Source organism: Pungitius pungitius, chromosome 2, assembly GCF_949316345.1.
Source record: "Pungitius pungitius chromosome 2, fPunPun2.1, whole genome shotgun sequence".
In the NCBI taxonomy this organism is placed as follows: domain Eukaryota; kingdom Metazoa; phylum Chordata; class Actinopteri; order Perciformes; family Gasterosteidae; genus Pungitius; species Pungitius pungitius.
In genome coordinates, this window is record NC_084901.1 from 8,553,090 (window position 1) to 8,573,090 (window position 20,001).

A 20,001-nucleotide genomic window follows, 5' to 3' on the forward strand; every position below is an offset into this window, starting at 1 on the left:
TGTCCACAAAAGAGAAGAAAAAGGGGGGAGAAAGCCCTAAGCCTTCAAAGTGGCTGACTTGGGAGACACAGAGGGAAACAGCTTTGCCTTTAAAACGTTTTGAAGCGCTTTTATCTCATCAAGCTCGGCTAATCACAGAGGAAATTGATCTGTAGAGGTTCTTCAATGCACTTTGTACTCCTCAGTGATTTGCTTGACAGCTTCCTGCTGAGGGCCTTGGTTTATGGAAGGTTTTGATGATGTTGTTGTGACGTAAATGCGTCAAACTGTTATGACTTCTTTGACAATGCAGATTGAGCATTTCATCTTGGGATCCTCTTCTATGTCAGAAGTGCACAGGTAAAACTTGAAAGAAAACCTTCTCAACATACACACATCCTGTTTGGGACACTGATAAAAAGGTTATTGGCACAAACTAAGGAACAGCCCTTGTTGAATTCCAGAAGTAATGGAAAAGAATACAGTGGAAGGGAAAATCCCTCGTGGTGCATATTATTAATACAACCCAGTAATGTCAATCTACAACACATTTATGGAGGATTCTTATAACAGCTAAATCCCAGGGAGGATAATTTATGACAACTCTGGGTTATAATTATCTACTTTGAGCTGCCATCTTCTACCCACAAAATTAATGCAATTCAAAAAGTAATTCAGTGCAGAGAGGTGCTCCTGCCTTCATTGCATCTCTGCTCATCAGATCCGAGTCGTACAAAAGGCAAGGATGTTTGGGCAGGGGAATTCTCCTCAACTGACAAACTCCGGAAATCAGACTGTATGTCTGTGAGTTAGAGCATTAGAACCCAATCGTACTTTAATGGTGAAAAAATCTGGATGGAAATCCCAGAGATGAGAGACTTTACTCCCAAGGAGGGTAAAATTTATGGATTCAGTTCAGCCGACATCAATCCCCGTAAGCCGATGGTGGGCAAAAAGTACCAAAGTCTACCCCAATATTACCACAGGGGAAAAAGGGTTTATAACGTGAATAAACCTCAATGAGACACACGAGGATACAGATGCAAATAAGAGCATAAGAGCAGTAATACGTACTCCCACCCGACAGAAAGAGGCAACGAATTCTCACGGGGACATAAAAGAGAAACAAGAGTTCTGGTTTTATGATTAGTGTTTCCTTCTGCAACACTCACAAGCTAAGCCCGAGATGATGCACCTTGACACAGGTGGCCTTGGTGTCAGCACGCTGATAATCAGCTCATGGAATTCTTATTCCATCTACTATCGCCTCTCCCCTTTCAGGATTGAAGGATTAAATAGTTGATACAAGTTGTGGTTTTCTCAAATCTTGCCTAAGTACTTGACACGTGTATGTGAGAGGGATAATCATTGAGAAAACAAGGTTCCTCAGCAACAATCAGAGATGATTTTACAGAATCTTATATCACAGTTTATCAGTGCTGCCTATTTTAACAGTTGTTTCGAGCTCCGCAGCTTTAATAGCAGTGATTGTTAGAGCCACCAGATTGAGGCATTGGAACCTACGTGTTCTCTCAGACTGTCAATGTAAATATTCAGCAAATATGATAATGTGATAAATAAATAGGATGCGTCATTTTTCATAACAATTTCATGAGAGTTACCAACTGCAGCTTTAACAGTAGTATTAAATGTACTCCTGGCCACTGCTGCGTCCCTTGATTCCACCCCAACAAAGCACATTTCATAACGCCAACCTCACTGATAACCAAGATCACAAAATAAAAAAGACCTCCCTCTCCTGACTGGACTGATCAGACTGATATAGCTAGCAAGGTTGCCAAAAGTCTGTTTCAACAGTCTCCCCACATCTCCTCTTAAGGGCATCTCTGGCGAGCACAGATCTGAGATTAGGGAACAGGATGTGATGTTATTGGATGCAATTAAACCGCATCTCAAATCAAAACTATTTAAATCAAAGGGACCCAAACATTCCAAAAATAAGCAATAGTTTTATACACATATGTTATATATATATATATATATATATATATATATATATATATACATATATATATATATATATACATATATACATATATATATATATATATATATACATATATATATACATATATATATATATATATACATATATACATATATACATATATATATATATATATATATATACATATATATATATATATATATATATAAATATATATACATATACATATATATATCTATATACAAATATGTATATAGATATATATACATATAATATAACTTTGTGTACTTCATCCTATTATATATTTTCCTTTAATTTGATTTTCGTCTTAAGCTTGCCTCGTGTCTCCTTTATATCTGTTCTTAATGCCACGCTGTCAACGGCCTTGTTGTTGAAAGGTGCTATGAAAGCAAAATTGCTGAGCCTGAAGTTGGCGTTGAAGTGAGTAAGGCGGTGTATTGTTGGCAAACAAAACCAGCTGCATGCTCTAAAAATAACATATACTTTCATTTAATTAAAGTTATGCAAGACAGCGGTGAAGTAGGGTGAATCATTCAGTCCAATAGCGCCAAAAAGAGAGAGACAGTGAACCCACTCAGTTGATATACCTCTGAATATTAGATCATTTCTGATTTATTGCAATTTTATTGCCAGAGGGCTAAATTGAGAATTATTCAAAAACCTGTCTCTTGATTTTTTTTACCTGTTCCCTCATAATCATAAATATGCAAAGCAGATGAGGACTATTTCAAGGCAGAAATCCATTAGATGAAGTATTTTCCATTTCTTGTCTATGGACATACTGAGAATCCTTTCCTACATTGCGGGGGCTTGTTTTTTTATTGCTTTATGAAATGTAATTCCTTTGTCATTTAAAAATAACGCGTATACTATTTTTTTGTTTGTCTTAAATTAAATTTTAATGTTTTCTTAATATCTCATGTTTAATGTATTCCAATGCCTCTGTAAACTACTTTAAATTGCCTTGTGTCTGGGCTCTATTCATATAATTGCTTCAACTTTACATATCAATAGCTAATTCCTTTTTTATAGACATACATTTTTAACTGGACCATCCCCCATTGGAGACATACTTTTCTTAGAAAAAAAGATATCATATATATAATAAGCTATTATGTATTTTTAGACATCGCCATTGCTTACACAACCTACAGGTTATAAAGAAAATATCACCCTGGCTGGATGGCTTTCTTATAAGACTTTCAAGATAGGGCTAAATCAAACATGTTTTAATATCAGATTAATTCAGTTAAAACATTATATTGTATTGATATTAAGAGTGGAAATTACAGAGCAGATAATTTTTTTGAATATCAAGTACTGGTATTTCCTGTACATAAGTTGGAGATTGTTAAAATCTTTCACTGCCGTCAGTTGCTTTGCTCTCCATCTTTCACAAATCCAGCCGTCCTCTGCTCTCTACTTTCATTCCTAACGTTCCTCTCTTCCCTCGATATCAACTCGCCGCCACTGATTTTGATGAAGGGATAAATAGAGAAAGATTAGACAGGGAGAGGACGAGTTGGACAAATTTCCCCTCCATTTAAAATCACATCAATATTGCTTTGTGTTACAGCAAGCAATGGTTTGAACTGCAATTCTGGCACTGATTTTTACTGCATGACAAAGCAAAATTTGGCAAAAAATAGTTGTTTGGGGCCAGAAGCCTTACTGTAACATAAATCACTTCATAGCTGCTATCTGCTAATGGTGATGGGTTTGTTGAGCAGGATGAGAGATAGAAACAGATAAGAAACCAGGAACTTGAGGAAATAAATGTAGATGTCTAAGAGATACATTTGGCATGATGTTGTAATGATGATGAATAAGTTAAAGTCTCAATAAAGTATTCACTTTCACATTACTTTAAGCTCTAAACGGTATCTATTTCAATTTTAATTAAAAAAAGCCTATTTGCCTATTTATTACCATGGCAACACACTACGTTGGATGTTTTCACTGCCTTTATGCTTTATATAAGTGCATGTCATTGGAGCCATTAATGTGTCTTTATTCAACACAATGTCAACGTGTGTGTTTAGTTGTCATTCAATGTCACCCGATATTTGCGCGTGTGAGTGCCCGTGTGTGTGTTTGTGTGTGTGGGGGAGAGCGGTTATAGACTAAATAAGGACCCACAAGTGGCTGCCTGGTAAGAGCAAAAAAAAAAACAGATCTCTTGAAGGCGGGAAGGGTTTTTAACAGCTGTTTTTTTATCTTGATCACGCTGTATAATGCAACCAGTACAAGGCATCAATGACACATTCCATCGCTTTCTGAAGCTCAAACATTTAGGTGTATCCTTCTAAATCATTTCGTTTAACCAACCCTACCTATTAAAGTGAGTACCAATATCATTAGCATTATATCTAGGTGTAGAGTGTAGGATAAGGGAAACATTGCGTTATGTCATTCAAAACTTATTGTAATCTTGCTAGTAGGTAGCACTAACATTTTTGTACGACAGAGAAAAAATAAGTTATTTCAAATATGATATTTGAACAAATACTTTATATAAAAATATAATATATACTTTATGGTTTAGTGGTTTATTGTAAATCCCATTTGGGATTTAGTTGGAGTGACCATTTAAATGCGCTAACATACTTCCAATGACAAATTTCTTTAGCAAGAAGAAACAATAATTAGCTTTCAATTGGCCTTTCAACTGACAAAACGTATGTATACATGAAGAGCAAAGGAGGCATATCTAAGAATAATAATAGTGAATATACATCATCACTTACAGCACTAGACGCTTTGACTGCTTTACCCTGGAGCCACTATTCCAATTTTGGCAGCACTGGTGGTCCCTTCCCACTTTTCCTCTTTGCCGCATCTCGGGCTATTCAATAAAGAAGCTTCGGGGAGCTCAAAGGAGCCGAGAGGAAAAATAGAGTGAGCATTCAATTCTTTCTGAATTATCCCAGGGTTTGTGTTCTTACCCTGATAAAAGAAGAGAGAAGAAGTCTATGGCTTATTTATATGTCTCTGCATCATGCTCAAATCTGTCTTTCCCCAAACAGGGCCTACATTTTGCATGCCCACGAGGGAACAGCTTCTGCGCTTTACAGAGTAGCATGGCACATTGTTAAGTGTGACACGGGTGATGAGATGTCTTGTAGTGGTAGTCGAGGTGGGACGGCCCGTCAAAAGTGTTGCAGCAGTTGGCGGAGTGCGTGTCCTTATGCAGCGGTTACAGTTATTTAGTCAATGTTACAGTTTTGGGCTCTGCAGAGGGCAAATTGTTAACTTACCAACATCAAACAACTGTATTTTGACATTTTAATGAGTGTTAAGTGTTCGCTTGTGTGGAGGAGGATATTAAAGAGAACTCACAAAGGAAGCCATTGAGCCCTTTATTGTGGGTGAAAATCTAGTAAGTGAGAGGAAATTTGAGGCATATTTTGGGCACAATGGATTCTGGTTTTGACACAGCAGAGAAAAAGAATGAGGAGAATTGAGCAAAGGAGGGATAAAACACTGCGGAGCAGAATTAGGGAGACATGTCCCCTTCCTCACTCCTTTACATTAAGTGGTTTGTGCACAAGAAACCCAGTGATGCATAACAGTGGACTTTGCATTTAATTAACCAGGTCCCCTCAGTCTCTTTTTTTTCCTCTTTACCTGCTAGCCTGCATAGTAATTTCATATAGGCCATGATATCATCTGCTTAATGTGCTATTTTGCTGTACAGTTAAACTTGGCCGATAAATCTGCCTGCGCTCTCCATTAATAGATGCAGGGCCTCGCTGAATAATGTGTGCATTAGATTAGCAGCCATAGGGAAGTGAACCACCGTGGAGAGAGAAATTCTTCACGTTAATCTCTCTCGGCGGTTCCCAAGAGAAGAACTCAGTGCCTCTTCCTGTGGCCGTAGTTGTTTTGTGTGTGAGAACAGAGGTCGGACCTTAAAAAACTGCCTCCACACACACACACACACACCAGGAGTTCAAATGAACTCCGAGCTCTATGCCAGAGCTAACAAAGAGTAATTTCAAAAGCATCCACACCTTTGCTTCTACATCTACACAGATATGATTGGCCTCCAAGAAACCTGTATTACTTTAATAATATATCAACTTCTTTTCTCTGTTAACATACTGCTTTTCTCCGATTCCCAACGGGTGTTAGGCCATATGAGGTGACCTTGTTACGGAAGGTGACAATGCAACAAAAGAACACGGTTATGCAATTGAGGAAATCTATTTCCACCCTCCTGGTCATTCATCTCCTTGCAGAGGTAAGGAGAGGATTCATCATTTGGTACCCTCTCTGCACCATCTAATTAACATATAACCATGTTGATAAATGTGTGTGTATGTATGTATCTTTGTAGTCAAGTTTAGCTGTGCTTGTGAGGACAACAGTTGAACTGCTGTGAGATCCTTTGAGCAGCCGCCATGACGAGGGCACCCCCTTCCCCCCCCCGTTCCCAGTGAAGGGGGGCTGGACTTATATTTAGCCTTCTGACCAGACGCTCAAATCCGAGTCAACAAATGTGCCGCTTAAAAAGCAGGATTTTACCATAAAGCCCAGACGGCACTGCAAGTCAATCTATTAGCGCAGAGGCAACACACGCAGGCAAAATCATACTATTAACTACATAGAATGGTTTTGATATCCCTGCAATGATAAAATGTAACATAATGTATAAAACCGGTGTAGGTTCCCTTTAAAAAAAACATTGAATTTAAATCTGAATGATGAGCAGAAGTAAAAATATAGCATCACAACCCATGAAAAAAATGGATTCATAATAGTTTCATACTCATCTGATGCAAAAACGTTGAAATATTTAGTATTTACTGTTATCTGGTTAATCACAGGCCTCTGTCTCGTCTCACATAAAACAGCAACAGCTGATCGCCGATGATGACACAGTGTGTCAACAGGAAAAGGAAAAGGAGTCACCCCGCCTCCTCCCGGCCCTGTGTGTTTCACTTTGGTTTCACATGCCCTCAAGTGTCACTCCGAAAGCTGATTGAAGTGCAGCGAGACAGTCAATGGTGCTGCTTGTACAGATACAATATGGGTGTATTGGGATGCTGCCTGGGTACCATCCAACATAACATCTCCCTCCCCTCCAGTAGCCTCCGCGTACTAAGACGTACATTGACATCGCCCAAGGATTTGTTAATTAGCTTGCTAACATCTGTCCTCTTGATGCAGTATGGGATTAGAATACCAAAAAAATAAAAAAAAAAAAAAAACGTATCGTGTAATCAAGACCTTCCTGCGGCAGCAGCCACAACAACAGATGTCAACCACCTCCCTTCCCCACCTACATAAAAAATACCTCATATTTTATGTGATCCTTTTTTAATCGATGTTAGCATATTGTTGAATAATACATGCCCTTCTTCAGGAGAGTGCTGTACTACGTGTGTGTGTGTGAGAAAATGGGTAGTATCCACTTTGATGTCAAACTTGTATCCCGCTTGTAATGTCCTTCAAGGGCCAAAGGCAGTTGATGAAATGATAACTTGCTCATACAAAATGATTATAGCTGCGATTAAGTTGTAATGGAAGGGCCTTACATGTGATGAAGACGAGGATAAAATGGCAAAGAGTTATCTCCATTTGTCTCTGTGTCAGAAGCTTTGGGTACAAGGAGCTCGACTTAGTCCCCCCAGACTTTGATAAATGAAGTAATTACACTTATGTGAGTGTGTAGGATTGATTCATCAACCAACCCTCGCTACAGAGAGCCTCAAATGTAACTGGGGAGTTGATGGCAGATGAATCTTCCTGTGATGACAGATTATTTCTTATCGAAATGAAATCAGCACCCGATATTATCTACAGGATCCAAGATAGTGCTGTGTCGAAGAGGTACAATGTGGAGTACGTTAAACTCTATCTATGGCAATTATTCCTCATTTGAGAGTTACCATACTATGTTTGTTGATTACATCATCCGTGGAAGTACTTCATTCAGTTGATATTTTTGTTGCACACTTTAAGTATTTACGAGAGGTACTGGACCTTCAGGAGAAAAATGATGAATTAAAGTGCAAATAAAAACGGCTTATTTTCTCAGTCGAGCAATCAAGCTTAAGGTTTAACTCAAACTTAACTGGAACAGCAGTACAATTTGAAGGATTAATTATGCCCCTTGGATTTAATTTCTTAACAGCACAATAAATACTGTTACACCCATACTTGTAGAGTCACAAAATATTCCTCCAAAGAAAATATGAGTAGGACCAATTACTTAACACCATGAAGTGAAAGTACCTCAAATGTCATTCTTTACACTTTGGGATGGATGAGTTGTTGGTTAAAAATGGAATTATCTATGCTGACTCTAAAAAATGCACAATTTTATAGTAACCTAATCCTAAATGTATTGTTGGGCCCATGTGTCCCATTTGCAGAGTGAGGTGAATTTTTTATTGATTTGTGTTTTTCGCATAGGTCCAATTTGGTTTGACTATGATTTTGGTTACGACGATGTGGCGATTATCATCCACGATGATATCATGCATGGAAAGGAACCGAGCATAAAACAGGGGCAAAAAAAGAAATCAAAGATATAATGTTAATATTTTTACCTAATTATAGTATTCCGTGGTGTTTGGTAAATTCTGGTTTCCACTTGAAATATGGGGTTTACCAGAAGAAATGGAAGTGTCATAATAGGGAGGATAACAAAATCAATCATAACGGAGTGCATTTGCATGAATTTCACTGATTGTGTCGCTTGCACATCACATTCAGTACATTGTTGCCTATGAGGTTCCTGCTGAGACGTCGTAATGAGCTCTTCAACCCTGGAGAGGCAAGCATAACTCGCATGTTCTGCTGCCACTGTGACAATGGAGGGGTTTATCACTGCCAAAGGCTCGGGGGAGCGAGGGTGAAGGGGAGGCGCTGGGGAGATTGTGGAGGGCGGGAAATATTGTATACAAAGAGAAAACGAGATAGCAAGAGGGCATGAGCGTGATTAAAAAAAAAAAGCCTTAGATCTGCCATGCATGCGTAACAAAAGCATGTGTTTAGTGAGAGTATCATCTGGATTCCACCCCAGCAGCTCACTGAGAACTCACTGGAACATTTCCTACTGTGTTGCTTGGATTAATGGGAACCCGCTTCCCCCCCTACCCGCCCCCCTCTGCCTCTCACACTGACCTTATGGATTTCTATCTTGCATTCTCTGCCTCTATTCCCACATCTTCAACCCTTTTTACACAACATTCCCCCAACCAACAGCCAGTTATAGAGACAAAAAGTCCTATGCTGCCTCGCCGGATCTATGAATTGCAAAAAATGAGTGCTGGAATGTCGTATTGACATGCCAGCGACCTATAAGCAGAGGACTAACTGTTCTGTCATGACCAGAAAGCAGTGTTAATCAGGTCGTCGTGTCTATGTTGTCTTGTGACTTCCTGTTTTATTTTGAAACTTAACTTTCCTCTAGTTTCTGGCAACTTGCTCATTTCCCCTGTGTGCTGGTCTGATTGCCCTGCCCCTGATTGTTTCCACCTGAGCCCTTACCCTATGTGTATATATTGTCTGCACTTTGTCCTGGACCAGTTTGTCTTGTCCCATGTCCCATGAGAACCAGTGCGTACCAATGTCCACTGTCAAGCCATGCCACGTTTTTGTACCTTGTTCAGTCTCGCCTTCTGTTGATTTGTTTTTCAGCCTAGTGTTTATTTTCTAGATCTGTCTGTTCTTATATTTAGCATAGGGCCTTTTTTCTCTCTACCAAGAGTGATTTTCATTTGATGCCTTTTTCTTAATAAACTTTGATTATCGACTTCGGAGTTGTGCATTTGGGTTCAGGGCCATTGTCCGGTCGTGACACGATCAATCTTGCTGTCAATAGTGACCAAGTACATGCATGTGTATCCCAGCAGCTGAGTCAAGTCAAAACAGAGTGCAACCGTATGCAAAAACATGAAGTTTGCACATGGAAAATTAGTTTGTAAGCTGACATACTAAACTCTTTTTACATGGAGATTGCATCCCCAATTCATTCCCCTTATAATGAATGGAGTTCAGAAAAGGAACAACTATGTCAAAATAACACTGCTTTTTAAGCAAATAAGGCCAAATAAGTTTGTTAAATGTTACATATGCATTGTTGAAAAAGATACATGTTTGAAATAATAACTATACGGTAATTAGTACAAAATAAAATATTTAAATAGTTGTAATACAAATGCCAACTTGGGCAAACTCTTCTGTACTTCCGTACTAACAATTTAATCATAAAACAAATGTCACAACAGTGTTTTAATAGCATCCTGTTTAACATTAAAGTGTCATTATGCCAATGAAGGGGTAATTGTGCTCATCAAAACAGGAAAGTAGGTCTTTGTAAGACGAGGATCCACTGATGAGTATATGTCAAAGGAAGGGGATGTGTTGGTAACTAATTAACGTGTGTGCTATGACCCACAAGAGAGACTAAGTCAAATGTAAAGATTTATTTTCCTGGCTGCATGTTACTACTTATTATTCAACTGCACTTTATCAAGTATTTATGTATTCAATAGTACATTTGACTCATGTGATCAGGGACATTCGTTACTGGTGGGACTCCGTTTGTGCCTGTAGACATATTGAGGTTACTGCCTGTTCGCAGGCACAGTGGTTGTTTTTCCATTAAAACGGGAAACCTTTGGGCTGTGAGGGGTCTCAAATCAAATCTATACAGTGTATCCCTTTTGCTTGCTACAACCGCAGCCACAAATCAGTTTATCCTCTCTGCATCCCAAAATGGTTGTTGGAGCAGCACCAAGCAATAGTGCAAGATAAACGAGGGCAAGCGCATTGTAATTTCCATATCAGTCACGGAGAGTGTCAGCGGCTTAACTACAAGGGAAAGGAAGGAGAGGGAGAAAGACAGAAAAAAAATATATATAGATGGTTTTGTTGTTATGAACATTCTATTATCTAATGAACCGCATTTCATATTTAGAGCGAGGTAATGCACCTGGTGGCACGGAGCCAATAGCATACTGACTGACTGACCGGGTGACTGACTGATGGACCGTGCCTAGCAATCCTTGAAACTGTTTCAGAATGTCAACCGTTTCTGACATCAGGGTCCAAGCAGAGTGCAGCTGTCATTTAGGCCATAAATGTCCAGAGGATTTATCTTCCTGAAGCATTAACATTGAATTGTGGCTGTCAGCATGTATGTCACCAAGCCTTGATGTGGAGGTGGTGAGGCTGACAAGCTGGCAGGGAGAAGGGAGGATAAAGGAGGCCAGGCAGGATCCCGAGATGGAACGAGGGGAGGCCCTCAAGGCTCCGTAACAAGTTCTGAAAAGTTTGGCCGGAGAGACTTTGTGCCGAAATTATCTCGTTAAGTGCTGGAGTCACTGAAGGACACCAGACAATTGATTAAACAGAGTTGACTTCAGCACAATTTCCTCCTTGTGGCGACATGTATCAACCCGGCGATTGGTCCCTATATTCTGCAGCTTAACTACCTCTCAGGCCTCCCTCTGTGACAAATGGCTTCTGTCTCTTCTAATGTAATATTTGTTTCTACTTCTGAGAGCCTCTCGGCTACTCCGCCGCGAGTCCGTCTGCCGACTTCTTCATTGTGTTAGCTGACTTTATTCCCCAACCGGCTGTCAATTGGTGGACCGTCTGAGTGTTCTCGTCTGTCTGTCTTTTGTCTCATTGCCCGCGCTGTCCTTTTTATTTCTATCGCAAGTTCTTCCTACTGTTCCCTTGTCAACCCCTTGCTCCGTCTCGTACTCACCATTCTCTCTCTGCCTCCCCGGTGCTTTCTGTCCGTCTCTCTTCCGTCTCGTGCTCTCTCATTCTCATTGCTTCTCCTCCATCCAACTCCCTCTTTCCCCCTCTCCACTCTCTTCCCTCCTCCCCCTTTTCTCTCCCTCCACTTTACCGCCATGTCTTTGCTCCAGATGCTAGCTGTCTCGGCTCCGTGGGCCGCGTCTCAGTGATGGGCCCCTCCAGGAATTCAAAGCACCATTCTGGCATTTTCTTCCAAGCAATTGCTTTTTTGCAGTAATAAAGGGGGAGTAGCTTAGCATCTCTCTGAATGGACTTACTGGCCCTTGGCAAAACCAAATGCACATCCACAAATTCTCAGAGGCCGAAGAGGACTGCAGGACTCTGTCCAGATTCCAGCCTAATTAAGTCGTCTCTTATAATTTACAGGATTGGTCTATAGAAAGTACCGCAAATATCTTTTCTTTGACAAAAACTCAGAATGAGCCTCCCGTAACTTTAATTCTGTGTTTCTACTTTATTTTTAGTGGGAAAAGGCCTGAGCTGTTGCACTCAAACAATTTTTTCTTTGACTGAGACTTGTTGAGCCCCGCAGTTATACATCACTAACAGTGTGATATGTAAATATTTTACATGCAGTTTAAATGGTAATTAAAGTCACATTGACACCAAATTAATTCATGATGGGACACGGTACATTTGAGGCGCAATTAGCCTTGGAGGCGGCTACGGCAATATTTTGCCTAACCGCAAACTCCTAACACTTCACAATTTATCCTCACATTAAGTAAATGTCACAGCATGTTACCACGCTACTATGCCATCCAGTTATTTTTTTTTTTACAAAATATGGTCAGGCTACCAAAGAGCGAGACTTATTGGTGAGTGAAGCCAAAACGATGGTACACACACAAAGTACTAATAGCAAAAAAAGCGCAGAGGTTGTAATTGATTGCAAAGCTGCAAGTGTTGCGTGGATTAGGCTTGTCAACCAAAAGGCCGCCATTGATGCAAATCAAGGGTTCCTTTTCTACATTTTATTCCAGATTCAGGTAGTGCAAGATAGCTGCTTTTTTCTATAAAACTGTATGGAACAAAACTACGTGTCATTGTATCTGCTCTTTAAGGCTGTATGTAGAAACACAGAGGATTGTTGAGCTGAATGATAATATTGATATGCTAAAAATCTATCACCTTCTTAGTTAGCTTAGCCAATAATTGAGTGTTTTGAGTGTTTAGTACATGTAGAAAAACAACATTCTCAGGTAGTCAGTGGCTAAATTAACGTATTTACCTTATTAGTCCCGGAACACTGTATTACTTCCTAGTAAGGGCTTAATAAAAGATCACAAAAGTCAAACAACCAATTCCAATGTGACAACTGTCGTTAATGCTAGATTGCCACGCTATACAGTGATCGTCTAACCTACTTTTGCACAAAAATAAACTCAACAGTTTGAACTAGCACCAGAGTTAGTGCACTGCTGAATTGAGGACTAAATCCGAGGTGGATGTAGTGGCAGTATGAGCAGTGACGTGTTCACTTGCTGACTGACTTACTGAAGTGCATTACAATAGTGATGCTACCACTTAGCACTATATTGTAAGGGACACATCTTTGAACCAGATAAAACTAAGTAATTTGGGGTGTTCAATGCTTATTAGCATCAAAGTAAAGTTACGGCTCTAAAAGGAAACATCAGGGGAGACCAAAGTCAGTGAAATGCACGCTTTGGGAAGGATGATTAATGTCTGTACAATAAAAAGGTATATCAATCCAGTCATAGTTGTTGATATATATTTTAGTCTGAATTGATCAGGGGTCTCACTACTAGTCTCGCTACCAGCATGAGGATTGCTGGAATTTTAGGTGAAACAGCAAACTCTTTATGCAGCAGAACTGATGTTCACTGTAAGAAATGGTAAATGCTGTTCAGAAAGGAAGCAGTCCAGTTACTGTCACTGTAAAAGAAAAACAATTTCTCTGGTTTGATGCAATTGCCTTTCCACAGTCCGAACTTATGGGATGATGGATGCCGACTGCCTGGCATAAGAGGCCGAGAGCAGCAACCATATGCCGTAACATCCTTAACAACAAGCATTCCCTCAACTCCAACTTGTACTGTTCACTCATTTTCTGGACAAAAGAACAGCAGCAAAGGTTTTGCACATGTGTGAAAGCAGCATAGAAATACACACTGCCTGTGGCCATACTGCCATCTCTTATTTAATGTCAATGAGTCCCTGCCCACACTGAAAAAGATCCCCTTGCTGCTTAATATTTCATACAATTCGAAATATTCCTTCCTTGCCCTACCGAACATGAAGCTTTCCATCTGTGGAACGCTCATTACTCGACAACAGCAACCCCCCACCCGTACTACCCCCTTACCCCCAAATTACTCTCATCATGGTCTTAAGATTCGGCAAACCAGTCTTCTATAAAAGCTGTTCAAATATGTATGCGGGCTCTGCCCCCATTTCCGGCGGTCCGTGGAGTGTTTTTTTGCATTCTTGGTGGAGAACTCAACAAGTCGACTTCCTTTATGAATTTACGGCCCCAGGCCATCTGCAGCCCTATGTGCTGCTTCCTGACAGTGGCTTCGCTCGCTGTCTCCCTCCCTGCAGAGACAGAGGCTCGAGGCTATGCTGAAAATAAGATAAGATATTTAAATTTGTCCGCACGTTCACCTACAAGTTATTGTGTTTGATGCAGAGGTCAGTCAAGTCCCCCTTTCGGGGCTGGTGAATCAGACATCAGATGACGAACTGGTGACGAGGTGAGATGTTTGTGCGCGTCACACCATCTTTTCCCCACGCGTGCCCCGGAGCTGCGGTTCAGTCGAAAATCCATCGATTCAGCCGCAGAACCACAGCGATCCAGAGAACAAACAGGCAGGAGGAGACCACACAGGAGACCACACCGACAAAACGGGGACGCCTATAGGCAGCGACAGAGAGCCTTTGTCCCTGAATGCAGCGCAATGTGTGCTCAGTCGTGCATGTTCTACCATCTTGCATTCAAAATATGTTTGATGTTCATGTAAGTGAAGGAAGTATACCACCTGTGTCTCTAAATCACTGCTTTGATGCAGTCCTGCTTGTATGTGTGTATGCATCAGCTTTATCTTTTTGCCCCCTTTGATGTTATTGATGTTATGTTCATTAATATCTCTAATGCATGTGTTTTCCCTTGAGTGATTATATCTGTCGGTATATGTAGGTGTGTGTATATGCACACACTGAATTACTTTAAAGGATAGATTGAATTAGCTAGTTGTACGTGACCCTCTTCACTTCTCTTTTGCTTCATCACTCCTACCACCATCTTCCTCTATTTCTCCTTAGGGCTTAGGACTTTCTTCCCGTTTGTGTCTGTTTGCAGTTCAAAGCAGGACCCCAGCCGTGGCTACATTCCTTAACTATCCGGGGCTTAGATTAGCATACTGATTAACCAGCCTTGTGTCTCTATCTTCGCTTTACCCCGAGCTCCCATGCAGGGCTACGGCCTCATGAATATAAAATAGCAACATCGGCAAACAAAGGCTTGGCATAGAGCTTCCAGATGAGGGAGCTGTAGTGCACAGAAAGCAATCCTTCTGTTTTTTTTTCTTTTCTAATGTAATCAGTGAGTACTGAGGCATTCTGATGTTATTGGAGTTTCAAACAGGTTATGAACATTATAATTGTTGATCTGCTGCTAATGAGGTTCCTCTTTCTGCACTGTGTTTGACTCCTTCATGAATGTGTTGCCAGTTATTTCCCTTTCTGCTCCCTACCCACCATGCATCACCGTCAGCAGGGCATCTCTTTCTTTTGATCGTCTGATTTCTTTACCTTTTTCTTGCTCTCCCATCCTTCAGAAATGTCCTTTCATTGGCTTCTACCTCTACTTACCTCCTCCCTTTCTTGTTCCCACACCTTGCCCTTTCTTGTCAAGGCATCAGTGAGGATGTCAAGCCACCTCCTGCTCTCACCTTTTTCAATGCCACCACTTCCATCCCTCCCTCCACAACATCTATCTCCGTGCTCTTGAGTCCCTCCCTCTGAGAAGGACCTGAGTGAGGACGGTTGGATGTTGATTCCAGGTGACAGGCACCATATGAGTCACAGCCATAATAGCAAAGCTCCCCTCCATTCTCCCACCCTCTATTGGCTACACAATAAAGCCACACTCCATCCATCCACCCATCCACCCATCCTTCCATCTTCCAACCGCTTATCCTGCACACAGGGGGGAGGGGGGGGGGTCTTTGGGCGAGAGATGGTGTACATCCTGGATCGGTCGCCAGCCAATCGCAGGGCTAACACAGAGACAAACAACCATCCACACTCACATCCACACACCTATGGGCAATTTAGAGTTCCCAATCAACCTAATCCCCAGAGCATGTCTTTGGGCTGTGGGAGGAAGCCCGAGTACCCGGAGAGAACCCACGCAGACACATTGCAAGAGTAAAACTGCCCTTGGTAGAAACAATAGCTATACAGTACACAACAAGCATGACAATTTATCTAGTTTGTACAGTGTTATTTCTATTACACAGACTCCATTTCAGGACGGAGTCATTCAGATTAGTGAGAGTAGATATTAGAATCCATGACAAGAACAACAATGGCTAGATGTTCCACTAAATCCAGATTTGCATAAAAGCCTGTTGATATTCAATATACATTTTCTGGAACATTTCCCTAGTGTAATGTATGTATGTATGTATATGTGAATTTCTAAATAGTCATTTCAAGGTTAAATTTTGTTTTGATTGTTTTCTTCCATAAATACTCATTATTGAAATTGAAGAAAAGATGTAATGATGGGCTAGAACCCATTGCTTTGTAGATTAGTTTTTAACCCGCGAGTTGGCCGTCACCATCTTGGTTTTCTGCAACCCTGAAATAACACGAGAGGATGTATGACTGAATGATGAATACGATATCTGTTGGTTACACTTAACTTGAACTAAAAAGTAAAGTGCAGAAGCTCTGCCCTGATTGACACCTCCAGATCCCCCAACCATTCAAATAACCAACACATTTCCAAGATTTCTGGATCTATTCTAAATGTTACTTTAAGTAAAATAGGGAAAATATGTGAGATATACTGTTTAATACCAACTGTTCTGATTTAATTGTATCATACTACAATCAGATATGATGCATATTAACACATCAAATTAACGCATCCTTAACATTAACACAATGTCAACTTGAGAGTTTGACTAGTTTTGATGAAGTTTTTTAGTGTTATTTGACAGTAAGATTATTGGATGTTGGTAATTCTAATTATTTTAAATCTATTTCATTGCTCAAAAATGATGGGCACAATAGAATGGGAATCTACCATTACCATTATTGTGGTCCCTGTTTGGAGAAAAATTAGTCAATAAGCAATTCAAAATGAGCGCCATGGCAGAGATCTTATTCGGAATAACATACACATCAGCTCAGACCTTCCCCAGAAAAAAGACCTACAAATGAAAGGATGTGAATAGGATAGAGGAAAAAAGAATGAGACCTTCTATGTGCAACAAATGGAAATATGTGATTAAATATGAAAACTGAACAGGAGTTAAAATAAAATCTGGACCAGATAGCTTCCCTGGACATTGAAGGACACAAGCAAAAACTAGAGGAGAGGTTGCGATAAATATAAAACAGGACAAAACACGGAAGAAGGTCAAACAAATTGGAAGTGGATGAGAAAAAAGACGAAGCAAAAGGACATTATGGGCTGGAATTTAAGAGATTTATCTGCCAGAATGACCACAAGACAAATCTAAAAACATGAAAAGATTTTAAAAAGAAAATTACAGAGTAGATACCGTGGGCCAGAGTTTTAATTTAGAAATAGCAGTATTCAAAAAAAGGATGTCACTGGACTGGGCTGTTTCTCTACTAAGTGAAAATGCATTACAAGAGAGTGGTTGGGGCCTCTGTGTTACACAACATAAAGGGTCCAACCAATTCTGAGTAGGATTGTAGGGGGGGGGGGGGTCAAAATACTACTGACTGAAAACAAACATCGATTGGACACAAGGAGATCAATCGACATGGACGACATAGAAAAAGACCCACCCATTCAGAAGCATTTTCTTTTTTTTCTCCCCCCCCCACACACACACACGTACCAACAATTGATGAACCACTGGCCCTGTATGATTACAAGAAAAAACTCAATAATTTGTCCATTGTAGAATAATGAATAAGAAAGGGAGTAGGGGCTAATGCACAGGCTATGAGGAACTCTCAAGAAAAGGATTGTAGTGAATCTAGTCATTTCTGTACAGCAGTAATGTGCTCCAAGACAAGACAAGTAATCATTAGCTCGTCGGCTAATGAAATAGCAAGGGTTTTTTTTTTGTGACTTGCAAATACATCGCCTCCGTTTTTCATCCTCTCACACACAGCAGACTGGAGCACAGTGTGCCAGCTGGAAATCTCCTCAAAAGTGAGTCAGATAAGGGAAGCGAGAGTGAGAGAAGATGTGAGGGTGCCAGGGAACAAGAAATCAAAAGACATCCTTGGCCAGAGAAGTAGCTTTAGAGAGAGGGGGGACTGTGTGCCTGCATGTGCGTGTGTACTTGCATATATTAGCCTAATAATAATTACCGCTGGATTAAGACTCAACGCTTGTCCAACTAAAAGGGGTTTATTCCTAGATTTCTTGAAATCTGTTTCATTTTTATACTTTAACTCAGATGTAGATTATTGATTTCCTGCAACCAGTGTTTAGTCCACGGACAATTTGACCGATCCATGGCAGTCTGACCTAAGTAAGTGAGGCGGACAGACACAAAAGATGTCCCTTTTCAGTGAGACCGACAAAAAAAGAGAAAAGGCGTGATTAAATGGAGCCAAACGAGCCTTAATTAGACCTTCGGGACACTTGAGTTCCATATCCCTCATATCTACACCTCTATCTACCCCCCCCCCCCCCCCCCCCCCCCGCCTCGCTCTTGCATGCCTGTCTGTTTGCATGACTGAGGGCAGAGGGACAGGCCATTAAAGGAAGTAGGATTTATTTGTAATTGGTCTGCTGGCGTTCAGCTGCCAACGTAAAACAAACGCCATTAGTGAGATCAATGCGCTAAAAAAAACGATTTCCAACGGCAGTGCCCCTCACACCCCGACACCCCACTCACCCACCCACCTACCCACCCACCACGACGCGGTCACTCGCTGCGCACCATGCGTCCGTGTCCAAACTGCCCGTTCACGCGCGGTCAGACATTGCGCGCCGGGACTTACCGCAGTAGAGAACCAGCAGCGCCGTCAGAAGCACCACAGCCCAGAAAGTTGACGACATTCTCGGCCAGTGACTGGCGTCCTTGCGTCTCGTCAACCTCGACACGGAAGCCATCGAACAAACGGAGTACTTCCTCTTAGAAGAGACGAGTGTAAGAAAAGACGATAATCTCACAATCCAACTCGGCCTCTCGCACTGCTCATATCTCCACGTGTAATCCCACAAAAAGACATGTCAAAACGCAGCAACTGATAAGCGGAGAAAAGCAGGGGTTTTGCTGTTTAGGTAGTCGGATTGCCGGTGCGCAAAAGAAAAGGTCACATCATCCTTAGGAATCCCAGTTTGGAAATAAACGCAGTTTTTTTTCTCTTCTTTTCGTCCTGAAACACAAGTTGATAAGCTTCTCTTTCAGTCGTCCCAAAGTGTGTGAACCTCAATTTTAGTCATATGTTTCAGTCATGGGAAGCGTGCGGCTCTGGTGCTTGAAGATTGCGTTGAGTTAATTCTGAAAGTGTTCAATCACCTATACCGCAGCGTCGTAAAACCTCCTTTTCACCTGTGGTACGTCTCCGCGTTTCTCTCGAGCCTCACCAGCACCGACGGCACTGCCCAAAGACCGCCTTAAAATAATCCCAATGAAATGCGCTAAATGAACGCCTGGGTAGACGGAGGAGGGTTGATCGCGAGGGGGGGCGGGGGGGGGGGGTAAAGTCATTGAAGCTCTCGGTTTGGGAACGAAGTAGATTTCAGCCTGCTGACTGAACGCAGGATGGAGAATGGGCAGAGCGACGGCGGGAGAAAGGAGCGGGAGGGAAAAGTGCGCACCGATTTGTATGTCTGCACATTCAAATATTCGATTGATTGGTATTACGTCAGGAAAGAGGCACTTGAGGTTCGAAGTGATATAACAACAGCGCGATGCTGTGCACAGAATAAGTGGTCTTACATCATAAAAGCAGCGTGAATCACCACTGACGTGATTTTAATGTGCTGATTATATATAGTTTGTGACAGCTGGATTCTTTAATCGATATTGGCTGACATTCAAACACGGATCACTCATTAA

General features: G+C 41.1%; 1 protein-coding gene across 2 annotated transcripts in view; it reads right to left on the bottom strand.

The window, feature by feature from the left end:
• tafa5a (TAFA chemokine like family member 5a) overlaps positions 1–19,614 on the bottom strand; it is a 103,081-nt gene extending 83,467 nt beyond the window's left edge. For both annotated transcript variants that reach the window (XR_005119668.2, XM_037460752.2), the window contains exon 1: positions 18,938–19,614. Coding sequence is in view for 1 of the 2 variants with exons in the window: in XM_037460752.2 (XP_037316649.2) it covers positions 18,938–19,049 (112 nt within the window). In the remaining variant the exon portion in view is untranslated. The remainder of the gene's footprint in view (positions 1–18,937) is intronic.
• Between the last annotated feature and the right edge of the window lie 387 nt (positions 19,615–20,001).